The 23,119-nt window shown below is 41.5% G+C and overlaps 2 protein-coding genes across 12 annotated transcripts in view; one reads left to right on the forward strand and one right to left on the reverse strand.

Moving 5' to 3' along the window:
- The window catches only part of SGCG (sarcoglycan gamma), a 30,337-nt gene extending 19,463 nt beyond the window's left edge, over positions 1-10,874 (forward strand). For 4 of the 5 annotated variants that reach the window (XM_028726345.2, XM_028726341.2, XM_028726342.2 and 1 more), the window contains 3 exons: positions 1,219-1,303; positions 4,915-5,038; positions 5,876-6,312. In XM_028726345.2, the coding sequence (XP_028582178.2) occupies positions 1,219-1,303; positions 4,915-5,038; positions 5,876-6,055 (389 nt within the window). In that variant the 3' untranslated portion in view covers positions 6,056-6,312. Of the gene's footprint in view, positions 1-1,218; positions 1,304-4,914; positions 5,039-5,875; positions 6,313-10,527 lie in introns of those variants that run through there. The other variant, XM_028726346.2, reaches the window with a different exon arrangement.
- The window catches only part of SACS (sacsin molecular chaperone), a 93,193-nt gene continuing 77,820 nt past the window's right edge, over positions 7,747-23,119 (reverse strand). For all 7 annotated transcript variants that reach the window (XM_028726326.2, XM_028726328.2, XM_028726327.2 and 4 more), the window contains one exon: positions 7,747-21,336. In XM_028726326.2, coding sequence (XP_028582159.2) covers positions 9,758-21,336 — 11,579 coding nt within the window. In that variant the 3' untranslated portion in view covers positions 7,747-9,757. The remainder of the gene's footprint in view (positions 21,337-23,119) is intronic.

Below are 23,119 nucleotides of genomic sequence, written 5' to 3' on the forward strand. Positions count from 1 at the left end.
CTTGTTCTAGCAAAAACAAGAAAGAGTATTGTGGCAGCTAAAAAATAGCACAAGCTTTTCTGGATGAGGGTCCATCAGATGCATGTCGTTTCAGGTATATATACAAAGGGAGTGGAGACAGGAGGAACGGTAAGCACTGAGGTCAGAGGAAAATGAAATGCAAAAAAATGTGTACAGTAACCCTTTAATTAGAGGTAGAATCTACATGAAATAAGCAAAATGATTGTATTAGCATATATCCTTATGATATAAACACCACATCTTCTTATGTTAACAACACACCCTCAGGCCACATCGGCTTCAACATAACATGACATCCGTGTAAGATCCTAACATCTCACAATCCTGCAAACGAGTTTTTGATTGCTTGGAACCTTCCCTCAATGCAACACAGAATGGGATTTCCCCATCCTCCTCCTTATCTCTGCAGCATCCCCCCACAAAGAAAAACTACCTGGGGGTTGGAGGTCCCTTGGAAATTGTTTATGGGTTATGTTGTGGGGCTGCAAATAAAGAGGGAGTTGTCCCCCTTGCACTTTTAGCAGATGGGCCATAGCTTTGCATGCAAAAGGTCTCAAGTTCAGTCACTTGGGTCTGTAAAAATGGTATAAGGCAACTTCCTCTGTTGCTCATATACTCAGAAGCTCCGCATACGGTCAAAGCACCAGTAGGTAGAAGCTTCCAACACATGTTTAGGTAGGTAAAGGAAAAGGATCCTTAGATGGTTAAGTCCAGTCAAAGGTGACTATGGGGTGCGGCGCTCATCTTGCTTCAGGCCGAGGGAGCCGGCGTTTGTCCACAGACAGTTTTTTGGGTCATGTGGCCAGCATAACTAAACCGCTTCCGGCACACAGAGGACCGTGACTGAAGCCAGAGCGCACAGAAACACTATTTACCTGTATACCAAATCTACATAGGACAAAGGATCATAGGATCATCACATTTTACAACCTGTAAACACTTTGAACAGAAACGCCTTATGACATGTGAAGCAAGTATCAGAGGTTTCCAAGACCATATGCAGTCTGAAAATGCTTTCCCTTAAGGCTTGAATTTGTACACACACACATTCCACGAAGGTCAGCGAACCTGATGTTTTGTGAGACCATTATGAGGATCTCCTACCGTAGTTTGTTTTCCCCCTTGTAACAGGAAAGGGGAGCTGTCTCTTCCCTCTGACACCTAACAGCCACAACTGGTTTGTTTCCTCTCTTCCAGGGCCAGAAGGAGCTCTTTGTGAACATTCTATAGAAACACCACTCATTAAAGGTGTTAGAGGTCTTGACAACGCTAAAGAGCTGAGGTAAGGATTTGTCTCAAAAGCAAATAACCTCTTATGTATTATCAGGCCCTGCATGGCCATATGCACAGTATGTCAAAACGACAAATAAAAAGAATTGATCTGTATAGGTGTATTAACTACAGCTTCATGTAACAGAGGGGGAATCTGATGTGATAGCTCTGTCCATGGAATGGAATTAGTTTTATGCGAAAGCCACAAACATGACCATATTAAGCTGCTCTTCCAGAGTTAAAATCGGGATTTCTCTGAAGCTAGCAACCCAAGTACCTAAAGGAGCAATTCCCTGAATATCAGCCATCACTGGCCCTACATTCTTCTTGGAGTCAACTTTGGGTTCTCCCCAGTTAGCGTTGTCCCAAAAAGGCCTTTTCAGTGGCTGTTTCCTATCCATGAGTGATGACAGACACTGGTTTAGAATTGAGACAGTTGCTTTGGATTTAGGTGGGAAAGAGAAATAGTACTGGATGTCATCAGCATCCAAACCCAGAAACTCTGGACAACTCTCCCAGTAAAGGTACCCCTGCCCATACGGGCCAGTCTTGACAGACTCTAGGGTTGTGTGCTCATCTCACTCTAGAGGCCAGGAGCCGCCGCCGTCCGCAGACACTTCCGGGTCACATGGCCAGTGTGACATCGCTGCTCTGGCGAGCCGGCACCAGAGCAGCACACGGAACGCCGTTTACCTTCCCGCTATAAAGTGGTACCTATTTATCTACTTGCACTTAAGGGTGCTTTCAAACTGCTAGGTGGGCAGGAGCAGGGACCGAAAGACAGGAGCTCACCCCACCGCGGGGATTCGAACCGCCGACCATACGATCGGCAAGTCCTAGGCACTGTGGTTTAACCCACAGCGCCACCCGCGTCCCAGTGGTTTCATGTAAATGTTCATTAGCACAGGAGACAGAACAGAATCCCAAGGGACCCCGCAGGCCAATTACCCAAGTGTCAAGCAGGAGTCGTTCCCCACCTCCAGCACCACTTTCTGGGTTCATCCTTCCAGGAAGGATCAGACCCACTCTGTAAAACAGTGCCTCCAAGTCCTGTCTTAGCAAGATGGCCCAGAAGGATACTATGGTTGATTGCATCAAAAGCCACAGAGATGTCCAACAGCACCAACAAGGACACACAATCCAAATCCTGGCGTAAGTCATCCACCAAGGCAAACCAAAGCCATCTTTGTTCCACAACCAGGCCTGAGGGCAGCTTGAAATGGATCTAGATCAGGCATAGGCGAACTCGGCCCTCCAGATGTTTTTTGAGACTACAATTCCCATCATCCCTGACCATTGGTCCTGTTAGCTAGGGATGATGGGAGTTGTAGTCCCAAAACATCTGGAGGGCCGAGTTTGCCTATGCCTGATCTAGATAATACATCTCCTCCAGAAACCCCTGGAGCTGAGATGCCTGCTTAAAGGTGCATAATGCACTTCTTCAGCAAAAACATGTCTCAAAAAGTAGAAGCTGTAAAACAATTTCAAAGCATGGAAAATAAGCTCATGTAAGAGCTGCCCAGTTTGAAGAGGCCTGAAATGCAAACCAACTTCTTAGACACCCACCCACAGGCTGGTCATGCTAGCCAGAAACACAATGGAATGTGTGTCTCAGAGCTGCAGGCTGCCCACACAATGTCCAGATCCAGATCTGAACTGGGCTGGGCTGTTACATAAATTCCCTATGGCAAGAAGCAGCAGCATGAAGAAGCAAGTTTGCTTCTGACCTTCTCAATTGCCGTGTCTGCCCTGCAGTTTTGTTTGCTGGTGAGGAAATGCACCCGGTTACATTCCACCACATGTTTAGGCAAATGGCTTTTGGTAGCTACCAGAATCCAACTACTCACCACATCTAGAAAAGGATTTTTCTCATGTTTAAAGCAGCAGAGATTCTGGGGTTTCCCTCCTCCCCCTTTCTCTTTCCAGGTGTGGCTTGGCTCACTTGCATGAGCCACCTCAAGCTGTTTGCCTTGTAAATTAGGTTCCAGGGCCATGAAGTAGTAGAAAGGCTCAAAGAAAGGCTCTCAAAGAAATGAACAAGGTGAATGGGGGCACAGGTACAATGATGAAAATTTAGTTCGAAACAAAACAAATACACTGGTTATAATGAAAGAGACAAAAATTAGAGGAAAGGATGTCAAATGTTTTGACTAGATAAGGGGTCATCAAACCTTTTCAGCAGGGGGCCAGGCCACTGTCCCTCAGACCTTGTGGGGGGCTGGACTATATTTTGGGGGGGAAATATGAACAAATTCCTGTGCCCTACAAATAACCCAGAGATGCATTTTAAATGAAAGGGCACATTCTACTCATGTAAAAACATGCTGATTCCCGGACCGTCTGCGGGCCGGATTTAGAAGGCGATTGGGCCAGATCTGGCCCCCGGGCCTTAGTTTGAGTACCCATGGACTAGATGAATCACAGAACAATTTTGCCTACAGGCATAGCTTTTGCCCTAAAAAACCAGAAGCAGAGTGCCAAACAAAATAAGTTTATTTCCTGCCTTTCTTCCAGTATGGGGCTCAGTGTGACATACGTAACAGTCTTCCAAACACTCTCCCATCGTGGTACTGACCAAACACATGCATTTTTTAGTTTTGCTGCTTCCTTTGCTTTCGGGCTACATTCCAGTACTAGCGGTGCCTATATTTGGCTGGATTGTGAATACTTGTTTGCATTCAGAAGTGATGCACTTCCTATTGCAGAAAGTTGGGCTAGATGACCCTCTGTGTCCCTTCCAGCTCTACTATTCTATGATTCTAAGTTGATGTCAAATTGACTGCTGTCCTTTGCTGCCACCTTGTGGCACTACTGGTTTTCAAGGCTCTTGTGTATCATAATTTGTTTCTTGGCTTCACTTGAGTTTAAGGTTTACAAAGTGAGAATTAATTTTGTGGCTTCTCTGTACAGAAGTTTTAATTCTCAAAGCTTATTCAATCTGTACAATGTGATTTACAGCGGAACCAGCACTCCCCCTATCCAATTCCTGGCATAAGTCATCCACCGGCAACCAAAGCCAAATAGATGCACCTTGAGCACCAGTTTTGGCCCCTAGGCCTGAGGCTTGCTAGCCCTCATTTGAGGGAGTAGCTTCTTTAGTCTCTGTCTGTCTGTAAGGGAGCTCCCTGAAAGACACTGTGTGCCTCCATCTCTCTCAGCTTCTCCAGGGTTAGCTGCCTTGGCCTTAATGGAACAAGCTCATTGCAGCAAGCCCACACTTTTGCTGCAATACTGCAAAACTTCAGGGGAATCCCACCCACTCATTGCCTTTCCACTTTTCTATCTTTGCATTGCTTCATGTCAAACATAATGTATTGGATTAATGTGGCGTGGAAAATGGCTTTTGGATAATGTGAAGCTATTGTGGCCTGTTGCTGGTTGTTTCATCTGCTGCATTCTGTTTGAAATTTATATTTGAAGTTTATATTTAAAATTGCGTTTGAAGTTTATATTTAAAATTGCCTTATGGTAATTGATTTTACAATACGGTGTTGACCTGTTTGGCATCATGTTGTTGTTGTTGTTATATTATGATGGACAGGCTTATAAATTATAAATAAATGCAATAAATAAAACCACAATTTATTAAGATGCTAAGATCTTCCTTCTGGTTTCTTTCAGGCTTGAATCGCCAACTCGGTCTCTCACCATGGATGCTCCACGAGGGATTAATATTAAAGCCGAAAGTGGGACTATTACGGCTCTTTCTCATCTGGATATCAAGTTGCAGAGCAGCGATAGCATGGTGAGATTTTAATTATTTCTTAATCTACCATCAACAAACGATCCATTTACAATTGGTATTCAGAGCGACAGCATTGACATTTCAGACATTGGGCTGTCTTCCTACCAGTTTCCTGCTGGTTTTAGTTTCAGCAAAATATGAGAACTATGCTGGCCCTAAGTAGTTGATTTTCACGAAGAGCCAACTAATCCCTTGCAGTGCCTGTGACTCCATTTTATCTAAATGTATAGTCACGATATATTGATGGTGAAATTACCAGTCGACACATTCAGAACTATCTAATATTCCATTCAGCTGTTATCAAGTTCCCATTTTAAAATATGAACATTTTCATTTGTTTCATTTCCCGGCAATCATAGAGCATTTTGCACTCTGTTATCTTGCCCTCCATGAAGGAGCTTGCTGCTGTGGGAATAAAGTCCACTGACACAAAGCCCTATTGAAATTTGTCTTTTGCATTGAGGTCTCAGCCATGTTTCACGTCTGGGCTGTTTGTTAAGGTGCCAGCGACCACAAAAAAATTAAGTGTTTCCCCAACTTTGGGGAATCGCCAATCATAGATTCAAATGTTCTGTTTAAATTTGCAATGTGGCTGTAGTAGAAATTAGTTTTAAAAGGGAAGCTCTGATGTACATTTAATCACCACAATTGAGTCAACGTTTAATTTACTGGGCCCAGCACATGTCAACAGTTCTGTGTAGGGCTGGCTCCAGTGAGTTCTCAGGTCCACAAAACTTGCACCGTAATAAATTAACCTTTAAGGTGCCACCACACTTTTTGTTCCTAAGTTACTGCTACACAAACAAATCCATTCGTGTCTGTCTTTCTTCCATGCAGCTTATGCTTAATGCTGGACTGCGGCTGCCCAAATTGCCTCAAGGAACAAGCGGAGATTCTGAGATATCCTTTGGGCTCTATGAAGTCTGTGTTTGCACAGATGGAAAGTTGTACTTGGCAGTGGCTGATGTCGTTTCCACTTGCCTGTATTATAGTCAGGCTTGCGAGATGAGCAGCTAACACCCCACGCTGCGTGCTCCCAGCCTGCTGCTATTTTCAGGTGGGATTCAGTCACATACAGGCAAGCTCAGGTTTTGCAGTTAAAGTTGATCTGGTGCCCTTCCACACATACCCATTTCCCCAAAACTATCAGACTTCTTGTGACAAGGAAAGCAATGGGAAAATGCATTGGAAAATGTGAGATAACGCTTGCCGTAGCTTCGTATAATATCCCCGCAAACAAATCAGAATGAATGTCAATAAACAGCTTGTCTGGACTACTTTCTTTGGCTGTTTTTAGTCAGGTTTTGTAGTAGCGTCTAGAGTCACTGATGCTACTACACAGCACAGAAATGCAACTTAACATTTACATTTAAAATCGAAATGCATCAAATGGAGTTGTATTCAGCATAGAACTAAGGAGAGCATTCCTCCAACCTTCCAGAGCAGATGTGGGACAGTGCAGGTCACACAGGAGAGAGTGACAAAGTCCCATTGGAATAGCATTAATGCAATGCAAATGTTTAGCTGAACACCACCCAAAATATATGGAACCAGGTATACCAAAAGTGCGCGGGGGTGCTCTACAGCAGAAATAGAGAACCCCAGGCCCAGGAAACAAATACAGTGCGCCAGGCCTTTTGCTGCCCCCACTCCATGTTCTTGAGATCTTTTGCCTGGCTGAAATGTGTCCTTGAACTGTGATCATGCCTTTTGCTTGTCCAGATGGAGGGATGTATGCATGGCTGAAATGTAATCTACTATACAAAGGCCTGGATGGAGAGGGGTGGGTGGGTGGGTGCAGAGACCACTGTCACATGCATAGTGGAATGTACTTCAGCTTGCTATGCAAAGGATGGGAGTCAGGCCCATTGTTCTGCACCATTTTGCCTCTGACCCCATCCACCACTGGCATGCAACCCCTGGAAGACTGCCCACAAAGCAATATGGCTCTCAGATTGAAAAAGGTTCTCTAACCCTGTTGTAAATGCAGAAAGGGAAAGGCAGATGAGCTGGGCAGTTCTTCCCTGCACAATTCCCCTTCTCTGTTACAGTACTCCATATGGTATGGCCATCTGAGGTCCCCTGCTCTGGCTTGCTTCATGGGCCACAAAGGAAGAGAAGGTTAGCCCTGAGTACTCTTTCTATCCATTAGTCCCCAAAAATACCTTCTACTCATCCTTGTGAGGCAGTGCTCTCCACAGCATATAAAATGAAACACAGTAGCAAATAGAGGTTAAAATTGATTTATCACAACACACATGGAATAGGCTTCTTTCATAATTCAGATTTTGCATCGACCCTGGATTTGTGAACTTTAGAGGTTAATAAACATGCATTTTTAATGTTGCTGGGTTTTTTATATTAAAAAAACACAAAGTAAATTTATATGAACATCCTATGATGAAATTATTTGGAGGTTTTTTAAAAAAAAGATGTGGGCAGAAAAATATGAATATACTGGAATAGTTAGTTTCAGATCATGATGGCATTAGAATGAAATAGCCTCTGCATGAGAAAGTAAATCTGCAATGGTTCGCCAAAAGCAATTGGGGTAGTAAATCAATGAATACACATTTTATCATCACAAAAAGAGCAGCAGGGATGGGAAAGAGGGCATGGTTGATTCACCAAAGTGAGTTCTCCCCCTCTGCTAAAGGTCCTGGTGAAAGAAGTCTCATATAAATATACATAAATAGTCAACACACCAATTTGAAGAATCTTCAAGTTTATTATTAAAATCATTTTATGGCACTTAACAACAGAAATAATCATACGGCTTTGCAACCAGAAGGTTCAAAGCCTAGATTTTCTTGAGATATTTTCTACACTGAAAGCCCTTTTATTATTTACACATTTTCTTGAAGAGCTTCTGCCAACTATTTTGTCCTTCTGTATTGCAATAATTTTGGTTGTAATTTATCTAACCTCATCTTACCCCTATTTTATTTTACATTCTTTACATAAAATTATAGTTTCAGTGTACTAATCAAGTAAATAATTGTGACAGTTAGGTAATAATGGAACATAAATACTATCCACAGCAGCTTTATTTTACATGTTGTCATGATTTTCTTTACAAATACTGAATAATTTACATGGCATTATCAAAAGTATTACAATTTATAAAAGAAAAATTATGAACTAAAAATCAGACATCTCATGTGCCACAGTGTGAGACAAAATCAAAAAGCGTAACATTGCAGCACCATTTAATATGTAATAAAAAATTATCCCACTGTATACCAAAATATTTTATGACATTATACTATTTCCAGGGATGGCTCATGAGAAAAATATATAAACAAAACAAAAAGCTGAAGTAAGACTACTTAAAAAAAAAGTTTTGGTGTGCACTTTCCGTTTCAAAAACCCTAAAGAAAATCAAGTATTTTACTAGGTAATGCACATGCAATTCTCATTCAACAAAAGATGTAACAATGTCAAAAACACATAAAGTAGGTTATAAGAAAATAATTCTTGCGTTTAAGTCATCAAACATTAAGGAATAAAATACTGTGCTGTGTCAAAGGTCCCTTAGCAACCTCTGATGTAATGTTTGATGTAAAACTGCAGCAAATCTATAAATCAGATCCTGCAGATCGTATTACTGTGAGTGAAATGAATGTCCATAGCAAACAAATGAATACAGAATGCTTCAAAGTGACTTTTCTCCAAACTTTTCAATTCCTTAAAAGAGAGTAACATACTCAGTCTTATATTAGTACACTGAAAAATGACACCACCTCATACCATAAAACTGAATGGATGCAATCTGGGGATACATACATATATATCTCTGCACATACAAACAGATTTTACTGACATAGTCCTAGGCTTTGGTTACATAAAGTGCAGTTCAGCCCTGTGAATTTTACCGTTGCACTGTGTACATAACTATATTTTACAGCTCAGTCTCCCTGCAAATCTTTAAATACGTGTTCTACAGTTTTGCTAATAAGAAGCTGTTGCTTAAAACAAGATTATGTAACATTTAAATCCTGTGTACCTTGGGCTGAACAAGATGTTCACTACCAGATCCAGGGATGTCATCAAACTGTTGCAAAGCAGCAGTGGGAAAGCACAGTTTACAATGGAGAAATGTCCGAGAGCAAGGAGCCAATTAATCCTGCTGCCTATCACTTTCCCTTTGCAACATGCCCTCATGTTCCCCAGTCAGGTCCCAGGCGCTCATTTGCTTTGTTACAGGAGAAAATGGGAGGTCACGAGAAACAAGTATTGGGCCAAGGAAGGATTAAAAACTCCTCTCCCATCAAACACTTTTCTACTGTAAATCATGACCTTCCCCAGCTGCTTTTGTAGCAAAGCATGTTCAGTGATAGTTGAGTTTCCCAAATCCAGGTTTGCCATGGAACATCTAATTTGGCCCTCATTGCCACAGAAATATATGCATTTTATTTATAAGCTGCTAGGAACTGCATAGCTTCCAAAGTACAGTAACTGCATAAGTCACATTTTATTCCATCACATTAGTATATAGCTTTTGCTAGCAAAAGTGAATTCAGATCTTACCGCATCTGTGACCGTGATTTCCTCCCCCCACCCCCACTGCGTAAGAGGATGACTCCCACCCCTGTCACACAAAGCTGTATGGTTGGCTGCATGACACATCAAACAGTAGCATGCCACCAAAAAACAAGAGCTTGGAGAAAACTGGCTGGAAACATGGCATGTCTATATGAAACCACCATGTCTTTAACCTCATACCTTTTGCTGTATAAAATTTTCAAGTTTTATTATAATACATGCTGTACACTCCATCACTCTCATAGCAACTTCAGAAGTGAACCTGTCATTTGGAATCTGCGGAAAAGGAAGGAGGTCTGGATAGCGAGTTTTTAAGCTATCGACTCCATATGCTTCCAGTGTGTGAACATCGTTTGTAAGGCCTTCAAGCTGTTGGCTATATTCCTCGATCTTTTGTGCCAGTGCAGTGGGTTTCACATCTTTATCAGACTTGCCCCTTACGGCATAATCAGCAGCAATCAAAGCAAGCTTGGTAGACAGGTAACATTTAAAGCAAACCCATTCGTTGGCATTTTTATGAAGGTCATTTCTTGCTGCTGAAAAGTTTGCTCTAGCTTGCCGTAACCACCTACGAGCCTCAACAGGATTTCCAACTGACTTGAATGTAGGTGGCATAAAAAACCGCTGGGAATATGAAGGACCTGTAGAAGATGGACATTTTTCTTTAGACTGTTGTCTTTCAGATTTGTGACTCGTTGCTTCCTGGTTCCATGAAGTATAAAACCTTTGAAATGAAAATTTGTCTGATTGAAATCGAGAAGCTGATGATGAAAATGTTCTTCTGGATGCCCTATCTGCGTTTTGGTCAATAAAAGCCTGCTTTTCTAATCTGTTGATCTCATTTTGTAAATGCTTGAAAACTTCATTGGCAATATCAAGGTTCTCTGCATTTTTGTCTGGATGCCACTTAAGATACAGCCTTCTTATGATCTTTTTCCTTTCAGATTCTGGAAGCTTCCAAGCTTGTTCCATCACAGATGTAACTTCCCTCAAAATCTCTGATAAAGAATTTGCTTTAGCCTTTTTGGGAGAATGATGTTTAGATGAAGAGGAAGAGGAGGAGGAGGAGGATTTGTGACTCTCTCTTCCGGGAAAATGAGGAGGAATTGTTCTTGGCCCATGCGGTAGAAATTCTGTGGGACTTGTTGGAGTAGATGGTGCACTGCCCCTGCTCTGAGAACTTTCATCAGGCCTTGAGAACTTGTACAAATCAAGAGAGCTCACTATCTTGTACTCGCTGTATCCAATGTCAATCTGATAAATCTTGCCCAGGAAACTGGAATTTTCATCATCTTCCCTTTCTACTTCTTGCACAATGATAGCATATGTATAGGTGGGATGGTACGACCCATAGATATCACCACCTTCAGCATCGACAAGATAGCCAACGTATTCACCAGGATAGAAAACATTCATTGGATCCATAAGAAGAGTATAGTGGATTTCAGTTGGTATAGGAGTGCCAGGCATAGGTAGTTCAAGCTTTGATGGTTCTGAAGAGTCATACTTCACACCTAAACTGTCAAGCTTCTCACTAATTCTATAAATATCATTGCAACCCAACATAGCAATTAAATAGGATGTATCAGAAATCAGATTATCAGTTGCAGATTTCAGGGTCATTGCTAATGCTAGAAGGAAATTGATGTCTTTGCTATCTGAGTGCTGTATATAGAGCAATATTACTGCATTTCCATATCTCTTTAAAAAGGCGAATGTTTCACTTCTGCTGTGAGGAATAGGAGCAAAACCTTTCACTCTCAGTGTTGTTTGCAACTTCTCAAAACAAGAAACTTTCAAGCCTTCTCTCAAGGTTTTGCAAAGTTTTATGGCTTTCTCTTCATTGGCTAAGAATGCGTTGTCATTTTCATGTTTCATAATTCTAATTAGTCCCGTGATGAACTGTTCAGAAGACAGCAGTAACTGGAGCCTGCCTTGGAGAGAACAAAGTGCTCCAAACTGACAAATTTTGGGTGACTCTTCATCCAACTGCTCCTCAAGGATGCTGCTGAGGAGACGGGGTCGCAGCTTCTGGGGAAACAGCATTATCAGTTTGGTGTGAAAACCATGGTCTTTTCCTAAGTAACACTGGCTAAGATCAACAAGCATTTGAACACCAATGTTTCCTTGTATTCTACTTTTGTAATGTGGTGCATCATCAAAAACTAAGATGCTTGATTTCACCAATCTACCATCTTGGCTTGGAAGATAAAGAGCCAGATCTCGCACATTTTCAAGCTCATTTCTAACCTTAACAGAATCATTTTGAAGGCTTTTAAACAGGCCAGAGACAACTCGTTTAACAGTACGCATTTCGTTAGGATCAAGCTGTTTTCCTTCAGAGTTCTTGAATATGCGACTCAGAACCTCAACATACTGCTTTGTTGAAATAACATCTTCAGTGCCTAAGTGTTTAAATAGTTGGTGGAAGGTGCCAAGTTCTAATGGAAGTTTGTACAAGTAAGGTTTGAAGTCAGATTCATACTCAAGATTTATTACGACTTCCTCAGGCTTCAGAAGCTTCCAACCTTCTTCAACCATTACAAAAGCAACCCCTCGAAGCTGAAACCGGAATTCTCTTTTGTCTGTACTAAGAAATTCATAGATGCTCCTTAGGACTTTAACCCTTGTTTTTACCATATCTTCATCCAAAGTTGTTATATTACATATATTTCTGCAGTTATTTATAACTTTGTCTAGAGGTGGGTCCAAGTTCACATTAAGCATAGTCAAAACCTGCTCAAGTTGTTCCTGTGGACCAAGACTGCTTCCTTCTTGTTCTCTGATACTTAAAGGCGTAGCTTTTTCTGGAAGGATAGGACACGAAGTCCAAAGGAGCTGCAAAACGTCACTCTGTTTGAATTTTGGGTTTACTTGGGCTCCACTGAACTTTATAAGAGGGAGGGTTCCATTAACCTCTTGATACTGTGGATGGAATCTTACAATTTCTGCCGGGGCACGTTCTGGACACAAGAATGCTATTAAAGACAATTCTTTAAGGAAGTTTCCAGATAGCAAATCAGTTCTTTCTTGAAATATGTGATGGAGGAGGACATCCACTGTATTCTGCAGTGTATCCTTAGTCCAGTTTTCAGTGTTGGCTCTCATACTGATCTCTTTCGCAAACTGCAGTAACTGCTGCTGGGAAATTACGTATTTTAGTCCCATATTTCGGAGAAATGCTACCCATGATGCAAGGAATGCAGCACGGTTTTTTGGTTTTGTGAGCTGCTCCAGTTTCTTAAAGAAGTCTTGGGGTATAAACAGCTTTTCGGGAAGCATAACTTCAAAAACTCTTACACTCCTATCATAAAAATGCTTTGCAGGTTTTAATCTATTGCACGCATCGTGAATTATCAAAAAGCTCTCTAGCTTCTCAAACAGCTGTTCCTTTATTTCTAAAGATTCTTCAATGCTAGAGAGCCTGTTCTTTAAGTAAATCAGATGTTCTAGTTTTGCGTCATAAGACAAACTTTCAATCTTTGGTAAAAGATGCTTCAAATAAACTTCAAGGTCATCTACTGGAACACACCCAAGTACAGTGTACAGGTCTTTTAAATGGATTTTCTCTTCCAGAAAGGCAGCTGAAGATGACTGTGTCCATCTATCCACTTCAACAGAGGGGATAGTTCTTGTGAGTACATAACATGCTCCACATTTTGAAATGCTGATGTATCGTCCACTGATAGATTTGTAGCACGGAAGGGACCTCAAAATTTTAATGTCGTCCTCAGATGTCAAATGACTTAGGTTGCAGTTGAAGTACATCAGGAGGGCCTCAAAATCATTCTCGGCTAATTTTTCAGTCTTAAATGTTGATGTCTGAACCATGTAATGTATGGCTTTTAAAATGCTTGAAGGGTTGTCTATATTTGCTGTGTGTCCTGACAAAAGGGGCACTAGAGCATTGTCCTTGGAGCAAATTTTGTTCAAAGCAAGTTGAATACAACCAGTTTTCATCAAAGCATGAAAAACTTTATCAGTCTGAGAATTTGGGAACAGAGCTATATGCATAAGACTGAGCGGAAGCAGGACATCGCAATCTGGTACAACAAGCTGATTAGAGGATACGGTAAATTTTGTACCTGGAAGCAATGCCCAGTCCTTCAAAGTATCAACAACAGCATCAAATGTTGGTTTTGCATCTTCCTGGTCATCTTTCACATTTACAGATTCACCAATAAAATGCCACGTGTTCTTCAGCCATGATTCACTTGCAAAATTCTCCTTCCATCTCACACAACCTCTGGTTTTGTATTCTCTTGGCAAGACAGAAGGCAACAAATCAGCAAAGCTGGTAATATCAAAGACTTTTGCTACATTGCATTTCAGTAAAATATTGCTGTACCGCAAGTACAGTGTGTTCATAAACAGATCTTTACGAGACGGAATCAGTTCATGATAGGTAGTTAAGAATTTTGGACGCTTTGAATCAAAAATTTGCAGTACACTATCAAGTGTAATGAGCAGAGGTAATCCTTCAATGAGGATTTCATTTTCTTCTGTGTCTTTAAAACAGTAGTCAACAAGAAGTTTTAAACTGTGGAAAAGCTTTAAATTTGTCTGCTGAAGTCGACAAGGCAGCTTTCCAATGTGGCAATTAGAATCCGGAGAGGAAAATGTCATCAAAAATGATCGGACATCAGCTGAAGTCACATAGCTCACTGGAATGTCTGCATCCACAAGACAGTGATAAAGATTTGCAGTTTCATCACAGCTATAGATCAAGTTGAAGCCAATTTCTAAGAGGAGATGTTTGAGTCTATACACATTTTCTGCTACTGTTTTGCGTGTTGTAATGTTGTACTCAACGTTTTTGAGGTGTTGCAACTCATCTTGTAACAAATTGTCAAAGAATGGCCTAGCTTTGTTTGAGGTAGACATATTAACCCATGTAATGATAATTGCAGAATGCAAATCAGAGCCATCGACATTTGGAGCTCGCACAACAGGTAGGAGACGTTTGGATTCCTCATGAATGCAGCTGTAAACTGCTTTCACTAAGCAATACCAATCAGGCTGCAGGTCAAGTCTGTTAACAGGGAAGAAGGACAGAAACTTTTTCAAAGTGTCTTTCACTGTATGCATAGATGTGTTGTGTAGCACAGACACTGTTGGATCGGTACCTTGAAAGTAACGTTTCTTCAGCTGAACCAAAAGTTCTACATAGGCCGGTGCAATCAATGCTGTCATTAAACTATTATTCCAGTCACTTCGTACTCCAACTCCATTATCATCACGCCACAGATTTCGCCTGGCAGAATCCAGGGCAAAGTGTCCATTCACATGAAATGGTAACCCAGTTTCTAAGGACAGGGGTAAGAAACAAAATGCCCTATGAGGTTTTTTGTAGTTGTGAGTAATACATGCAGCAACTCCCCCTCGGGGGAAGAGAGTAATGTCCTCATTCTTATGAGCTGATACAACACTCTTGGATACCTTTTCAATGTTGGAAAAACCTGACCTGTTGCAAATTAACCAGGCTGTGAGGTTACCTTCAGAGTCTTCAGTATCCATAGTGTAAGTGATTTGTTGCACAGGTATCTTGCTAAGCTCTTTCTTCTTAGTGACACTGTCAATTACAGAAGCATGGAATTGCTTTCGTTTCAGTCTATCGCCATCAGTTACTTTTCCTGTTACAGAATACAACACATTAAGTGCTCCTGTTGTTTTCTCTATTTCACAAATAGAAATTTTTTCCATGTGGTTCAAAAACATCAAGAGTTCTGCTCCATCTGTACGCAGCTTATCTAGAAGATTTTGCACCATTCTGTCTGAGCATGGCACTGGGGAGATTTCGGACGTTTTTGCCATTTCTGTATTTCGAAGTGGAAATCTAAACATGGTGCAGTTTTCTAGTTTAAAGTGATCTCCTAAATAGAGATCCAAGACATCTGAGAACTGTGTTCTGAAATCAGCATCCAGGTCCCTAAACATGCGTCCTGGACTAATTGATGTTGCACCTGGTGCATATCTGGCATGAGGATCAAAGATACAAAGAATATCGTTACCAGAAATGAAAGAAGGACAGTCAGTTATGTGATACACGGAATTGAAGCCTATACCATACTGGCCAGTCTTACATGGATTGCCTTCTTTAGTGCCTTTTCCAAGATTCTGAATTCCTCTGATGTCATCTTCAGTAAAAGGCTGATTGTTGAAGACGCACAGTGCAGGCCCTTGAAGGGGAGACCATTTTTCATCAAATATTCTATCAACCGGATGTTGTCTAGGATCAAACACAAAGCAAACTTCTGTAGCTTTTGCATCATCTGCATTCTGAAGGAGCTCTTTCAGCATTTCTTTTTCTGATGGATATGCATTAAGAATACTTTTAATTCTGCTTGTCAATTTTTCCTTCTGCCCAAATTCAGTCCCAAGGGTAGTAAAACAAATGTTTGATGCATACCTTTCTAAGGCTTTATGTCGCTTGGGTACTGCTCCAAGCTTTACTGCTACTTCTCTAGGGATGTCGGCATGGCAGTACTTTACAGTTGTATCTTTCACTTTGATCCAAGGGCAGTCATTGTAACACAAAGTATTAGCATGCAGAAGGGCAAGGTGAGTATCCGGTAACAATATCTCGCCATAGTTTTTTTCACAAAATTCTTGCTTCTTTTCTCTAATGAGGCCCCATATTCCTTCACTGATGATTCTCCTAGAAAGCTGAAAATTTTCTTCAGTCAGTGGTTTAGTTCCTCTTTCCTCATTGATTAACTCAAGGACCAGAGCAAAATCTTCTACTGTAAAAGCATGACGCACACCTACGCTTTCAAATAGCTCACGAAAGCTGTTTCTGTATTTATTAGCCAGTTGATGGAGATATGGCGCTGCCTCAAAGTTAAGATGAAAAGACACCTTTGTGGGGTCAACATAGCCATTTTCAACAAGAATGAAACTGCAGTTTTTCAGCTCTTCAATTATGATTGCTTTTGTTGCTCCATTTTGTAGCAGGGCATCATGGAGATATTTATAGCAAGCATTGGTGATGTTTTCTTGGTACAAGGTAATTCCATCAAAGGACTTTGCAACTTCTTTCAGTTGGTTTATAACCATAGTAACAGTTGGTTTCTTAAGCAAGCCTAAAAAATCTTTGACTGCCAGAGAAATGTTCCCACAACCTTTAAAGGAATGGGAATTTTCATTCAGGATTGGTTTTAACAGACAAACTATATCTTGATAATCAGCAGTGAAAAGGTCCATCGCTGAAAACATTGTCTCAGGGCCAAAATCAGTACCCTTCCAGTGCAAAGAGAAGCCTGCTGGTTTTGTGAGAAATGGCAGAAATGGTATTGTTTGGAACTTTGCAGCAAATTCTTTAGCTTTAGGATCTCTGCATTTAATTTTTTCATCTATGAGGCTTAACAGAATACTGCTTCTGAGACAAGCTGAAGCATGATCAGTCTTGTTGATTTCTGCTACAGATTCGGCACGTTCAACCAAGTCTTCCCAACAAATATCATCTTTAGCCATACCTAGCTGAACTAATTTGACCAAAATCACAGGATTAAGGTAATCTTGACTGGTGCCATAGGGAAATCTTCCATCTTCTTTATCGTACAACTTTGCAACTCGACCTTCAGGATGGATCAGTCTTGAAGGTTCCACCAGAGGGTGCTCAGTCAAAGAACAGGGAATACACGGTGTAACACAGAGAATTTCTGAGAACTCGCTAACCTTTTCACTCAGAACATAGTGCATTAAAGGATCACGAAGCTCTGCCTCAATCTCTTGGATGTTTGGGAAAAAGACTTCAGAAAAGAATTGCCTCTCTGAAAAAGTATTATCTAGTAACACCTGTTTACACCCTGCTTCTTCAAAGCCTGCTTTCACCCAAGATGGAAGGTCTACAGCACAGAGATTTTTTGAGCCAGTTTTCTTAAGGTACTTTAGAAAAATATTAAAAGCTGCAGGTCCTATGTCTGGACGTTTCAAGAGTGAATCATCTAAGAATCTCACATTCTTCATAGACACCCAAGATGAACCATCAGAGAAGACTCTGATCCCTTCTTTGCCTTTTGTGTGAGCTATTTCTTCATAAAACCCCTGACATATGACTGAAAAATCATCATGCACTAAGTCAGGATCAGGCCATACTGCATAGTAATTGTAGTCATTTAGCTCCCCACAAACTGCCATGTTGCGTAGAACCACAAGAGCTTCTAAGTAAGCTTTTACTATAACATGCCGCATAAATACTGTGTTCCACCTTCCTTTTGTGTCAGTTTTCCAGATCTCTTTTCTGTTTGATGTAACAGCAAAAGAGCCATTAATGTGAACAGGCAGACCTGTTTTGATTCGAAGAGGTAAATAGCAGAACACTTCTCCTAAGTTGCTACAATTGGGTTTCACAGTCCATTTGTGATCCTGTGCTTCAGATAGCATAACCCCAACTGATCCACATGGGACAAGTCCTAGCCGTCTTCCACTTTCCTGTAATGAGAATTTTAAGGCCTCCCCAGTATCCATGCAAGAACATATAAGCCATGTTGTAGAGTCTACTGTTTTTTGTGGCAGTTCATCAGCAGGCCTTTTCGTCTGTCCAGATTTAGCCATTTCAAAGAATGAAACTGTGTCATCTTCTGGGCCTCTAAAAACTGGAGAATGCAAGTCAGCAATCCGCCTGAACACATGATGAAATTCTTCCACTGTTATTTGTAATATGCACGATGACTTGGGTGATTCAGTAGGAAGCTTTTTTGTGCTACTGTTGCAAGTTTTCATGAGTTTAGCAGCTTCCTTGAGAACACTTGTAACAGGGGTAGTTATTGCTTTGGACAAACACAGATTTTTTTTAATAGTCACAGTCTCTTGAGCTACACCAGGGTTGGTTTCCTCGGACTTCAAATACTTCAAAACCATGGAGTTTACACACTGAGTAAAAATTATCAGTCTATGTCCACAAATGCTAAACTCATCCACAAGAGAATAGATGTCTGCAGTATTGTAGCAAGTACTGCTGACTTCACTCACTTTAGCCTCCTGTTGTGTTCTAAAAGAAAGCCTGAAAAGTGTCCCTTTGTAACTGTAAGGGGCCTCCACAGTCAACGGGAGCTGACAACCAAACACACCAATAAATGGCTTGAACTGATTAGGAAACTTTCTAAGTCTTTTCTGTTGCTTACTCCAATTAATCTTGATCCCAGGATTAGACTTGTCCCTTATATGTTTACTGAGATGATTGATGTTGGGATCAAACATAATCATAAACTCTCTGCTCATGATGATTGGAATATCCGTGATATGATAAACAGAATTAAACCCCAAGCCAAATTTTCCAACTTTGTCAACTTCTGCTCTTTTAAGAGACTCACCCAATCGAGTTATATTTAGAAAGTCAGAGTCAGAAAATTCAGAATTGTTGAAAGACCAGAGAGCTGGTCCATGACAAGCTGCCATTCCTGGATCCAAAAGATTTTCTCTTATGTCATTATTTCTCCTCATGTCAATCAAAAAATTGCACTCCGTTGCATTAGCATCATCTGCATTTTGAAGCAGCTCTTTGAAGATATCGGATACAGAAGGGTATTCTTCCAAAATGTTTTTAATTCTTACAGTGAGAGGTTCTCTTTGACCCGACTGCTCAAATCCCATATTTTCTGGATTTATCAACCTGGTACTGAGACATGGCACATTCAACCATTCTGCAGTTTTCATGGGTATGTCTTCATGAACCAAAATTATTGGCTCAACAGCATCATCTATCAAATCATTTAAGTCTTCAACCTTGATATCACAGTAGCAGCATTCATGGATTGGTTTCATTGTAAGCCTGTAAGGTTTTTTGCTACAATATACAGGAACAGGTGTATTTAAACTAGCCGGAATTTGACAGCTGTACAGCCACCTTATAATATTCAACATAATAGAAAGATTTTGCTTGCTCTCTTCTTCTGTAAGAGATTGTTCACTTTTGAGGTATATTTTCTGAATGACCATGGAAACATGGTCTGGTGTCAGCTGCTCAATTGACCCACAGCATTTGAACAACTGGTGGAATTTAGCCATTGTTTTTGGCACATTATGTAGATACGGCTGAAGATCAAGATCATGTGCTGACTTTATCACTGCTTGAGAAAACGAACAAAAGGTTTTACCAGTCCAGACCCAGGGAAATTTCAAGGCTTTAAATGATTCTTTTCCTTCATCTAAGTGATCATTCATGAAGCCATAAATCTCAAGCAAAATGTGCTGAAATTGATAATAATCTTCATCACTAAATTTTTTGGAACTGTGCCAGTCTACAACTACTTTGAAATGTTTTAACACTGATTTTATGTTAGGTTTGATTGAGATCCCCAGTGCTTTTTCAACATTTGGTCGGACACCTTCCACAAGAGGAACAGAGGAACCTACTAAGGTGGCCTGAGATAAGTCACACATTTCAGGTGGCGAGCACAAATTGCAATGATCACCTTTCCAAATTAAAGAACTTGGGTAATTTGGAGGTCTTTCCTTGCATGCTGGAATCCATTTGATTTTTTTCAACATTGTTTTTGTTTCAGGTGTATGAAGTAATGGATAATTTTTGTTCAAAATGGTTAACAAAGTTCTGGCTTTCCTTCTAAGTGCATCTTGATTTGTACTAGCACAGTCCTTCAAGCTTTCAATTTTTTGAGCTACGCTCAAAATGTCTTTCTCTTCCAAGTTGCTTTCACTTTTTAGGCCTATTAATCTCAAAGAATGAAGAGTATCAGCAGATGTTTTAAAAACATTAGGGGGAAAGCAATGTTCCTCCTCCCCATAGAACATATTTTGTAGGACTTCTACTTCGGGATCAAAAAGTTCACTAGCTGACACCATTTTTCCTTCAGAAATTTGAATAAATTTTAGTGGCGTCAGCCAATCCAGCACTTCTGCATTTTCATTTTTTAGGAAAGTTAGATTTTCCAGAATCCATAGCATAACTTTCGTTGCTTCATCGTTACAATAAAAGTCACTCTGAATATCTTTTAAAATAAACTTCATGCAATCTGTGCTCTTTAGCTGGTCTGCTTTTAGTATGTTTACTAAACGAATGGTAGCTTCGTCACTGCTGTCAACTAGGGAAACAGAGAGTTTTATATCAGGTGGAAGTTTGGCAGTGTGATGCAGTACCTTACAGCCTTTCAATGCAGTAAAAGTAATTTCTTCATCAAGTGATTGTTTAATTCTCCTAAATATGATTAGCTCATTAATTATTAATTTCTCTTTTTCAGTAGTATCAGTTAAACTAGCAAGGAAGTTTCTAAGAGCATTTTTGTATGATACAGGGAATGATGCAACCTTATTGGTCAATTTCTGTATGGAAAGTTTTTCCACTATTTGCAAAACTACACTTGGCAATGGGGCATGTATATATTTTTTTAAAAGTGGATGTTGTATAGATGAGTCTAGTTTCTTAAGCACAATCCCACCAAGTTGTTCAATGATGTCGGGTAAAAATTCTGGAAGCTGAGTTTCAGATCCATCTTCTAGAATAATTGGTGATGGAGTCCTTAGTCTAATAAGTTCCATGACTTCTTCATCCCCATCTAGTAATGTTTTTGGGATAAGTGGCATGTCATCAAACATTGACAAATCTTCAGAGAAATGTATATACAGGTTCTTCCATACCATTTTAAGCCACAAAACAGATGGGTGCTTTTTATCTTCAGAAAGTGGAAACCATTGTACCATGATGTCTTTACCAGGCCATAAAGAATTCGTGACTTCCTTGATGAGCCGTGCAAATCGTTCAGGGTTGAGAAGCTGCAGCTGAGTGCATGCTCTTCCTGAAATAAAAAATAAAAGGTATTAAACTGAGGAACATTTAGTAAGATTTTTGTTAAAACCATAAATTGCCAGTAAAAAAGAAAAGGGCACCAGTTATTTTAGAGTTGTTCTCCAATGGATCTTCTGCTTGCTAGGAAACTGGCACACGTGGCCTTGCTGAAGGCTTACTATGATCCACAAAGGGCCATGGGATAGTGTGCAAAGTACTTAAACAAGAAGCCATGACCTCTTCTGATCAAAAAGTTTACTTGCCGTTTTGAGGCACACCTTTACTACAGCCAGGGAAAGAGGCAGCTGCTGGTATTTACACAAGCTTTTACTTACCCTGACACCCTACCAACTAATTACATTAGCTTCAGATGGCAGACAATAGGACAAGTAGTCTACCACTTCATTATTGTTTCGTTTCTTAGCAAACAGCATGTGTGGTACTGTTCTACATTAGTCCTGCACACTGGCACAGTTCACGCCTAACGTTAAGCCAAACCATGGCTTAGCAGGAATGCGCAAGCATGGACTTCTGAAGTAAGGATTACGGCTGCTGCACTCCTAAATCTGTACAGAGCAGCCATTTAACCCAGTGTGTTAAGCCAGAAAAAAGGGTGGTATTACTTGAACCATATTTTAAAGGCTTGTTTCCCATCTACCAGGCTCAGGTTGGCTCAGCCAGCAGAAACCCCACTACTACAGTTGGATCTGGTATAAGTATACTGACCTTTCAATGATCACTGTAAATAAAACTTGTCTTTAATATTCCACAACACTCTGTGTTCTTGTGTATAGCAGTGGATCTGCTTCTATTTGTCTCTGAAATACTTCTCTAAGTCAGTGTTTCCCAACCTTTTTTGGGCAAAGGCACACTTGTTTGATGAAAAAAATATCGAGGCACACCACCATTACAGCCCCGTGACGTCAGCGCGCAGCGTCACGCCGGGAGGGACGCACGAAAGTGTAACTTTCAATTTTTTTCCCTCCCCCTTGCCGGGGAACCTCCAAGCTTTGGGGGTGGGGGGGGGGAGGAGGCAGCAAAGCGAGGGACTGAGGGACTCCTCCAACGACAAGGGTTGGGGAAGAAGAGAAAGGGCTATTCCGCTCCAGTCACGGGAGGGGAATATGTACTGGCCCAACTGGTGTGCGGTCTTCGGAAAGCGGGGTGCGGGAAGGAAGCCTAGGCTCGGGGTCCACCGACCTCGGCGGAGAAAGGCAACAACCGGAGCCGATGACGAGCCGGCGCGTGCGTGCAGCGGCTGGCCTCGAGCTCGGGAAGCTGCGCGCGGCGATGTTGACGCGGGGCGCGCGAGAGCTTGGGGGCGGGGCGGGAGAGAGAGAGAAAGAGTTGGCAGCACCAGGCGCTGTTACTTATTGCGCTGCGGACGCTGCCAGCAACTGCGGTGGTTGTGCGGCGGCCGCCGCCGCAGAACGTCCTCGTCAGTCAGCTGAGCTGCCTGGCGGCGTAGGGAGCCGAGGGGCGGGGCTTCCTTTCTGAAGGAGCTGAGGGTGGGGGTCCTCCGGCAGGCGAAACGGCGCCGGCCCAGAGCACTTCTAGGAGGCTGCCTTTGTGCGCGACGTAAAGCCCTCTTTCCCTCCCTCCAGCCCCGTGTCACATGTGGAATAAATAAAAACTGTGGCTGCATTGTAGCTACATCCCGGCCTCCGATCCCCGCGGGATTTGCCTAATCCTTTGGAAGCCCCCTCCCCTCCCCGGCCCCCCATTGTTCTGTCGGGGGTCCCGCGCCCCCCTCTCGCCTGTCCCCCGGGCTTTGTTCTCGATTTGGAGAGGCG

Source organism: Podarcis muralis, chromosome 4 (assembly GCF_964188315.1).
Source record: "Podarcis muralis chromosome 4, rPodMur119.hap1.1, whole genome shotgun sequence".
Lineage (NCBI taxonomy): Eukaryota > Metazoa > Chordata > Lepidosauria > Squamata > Lacertidae > Podarcis > Podarcis muralis.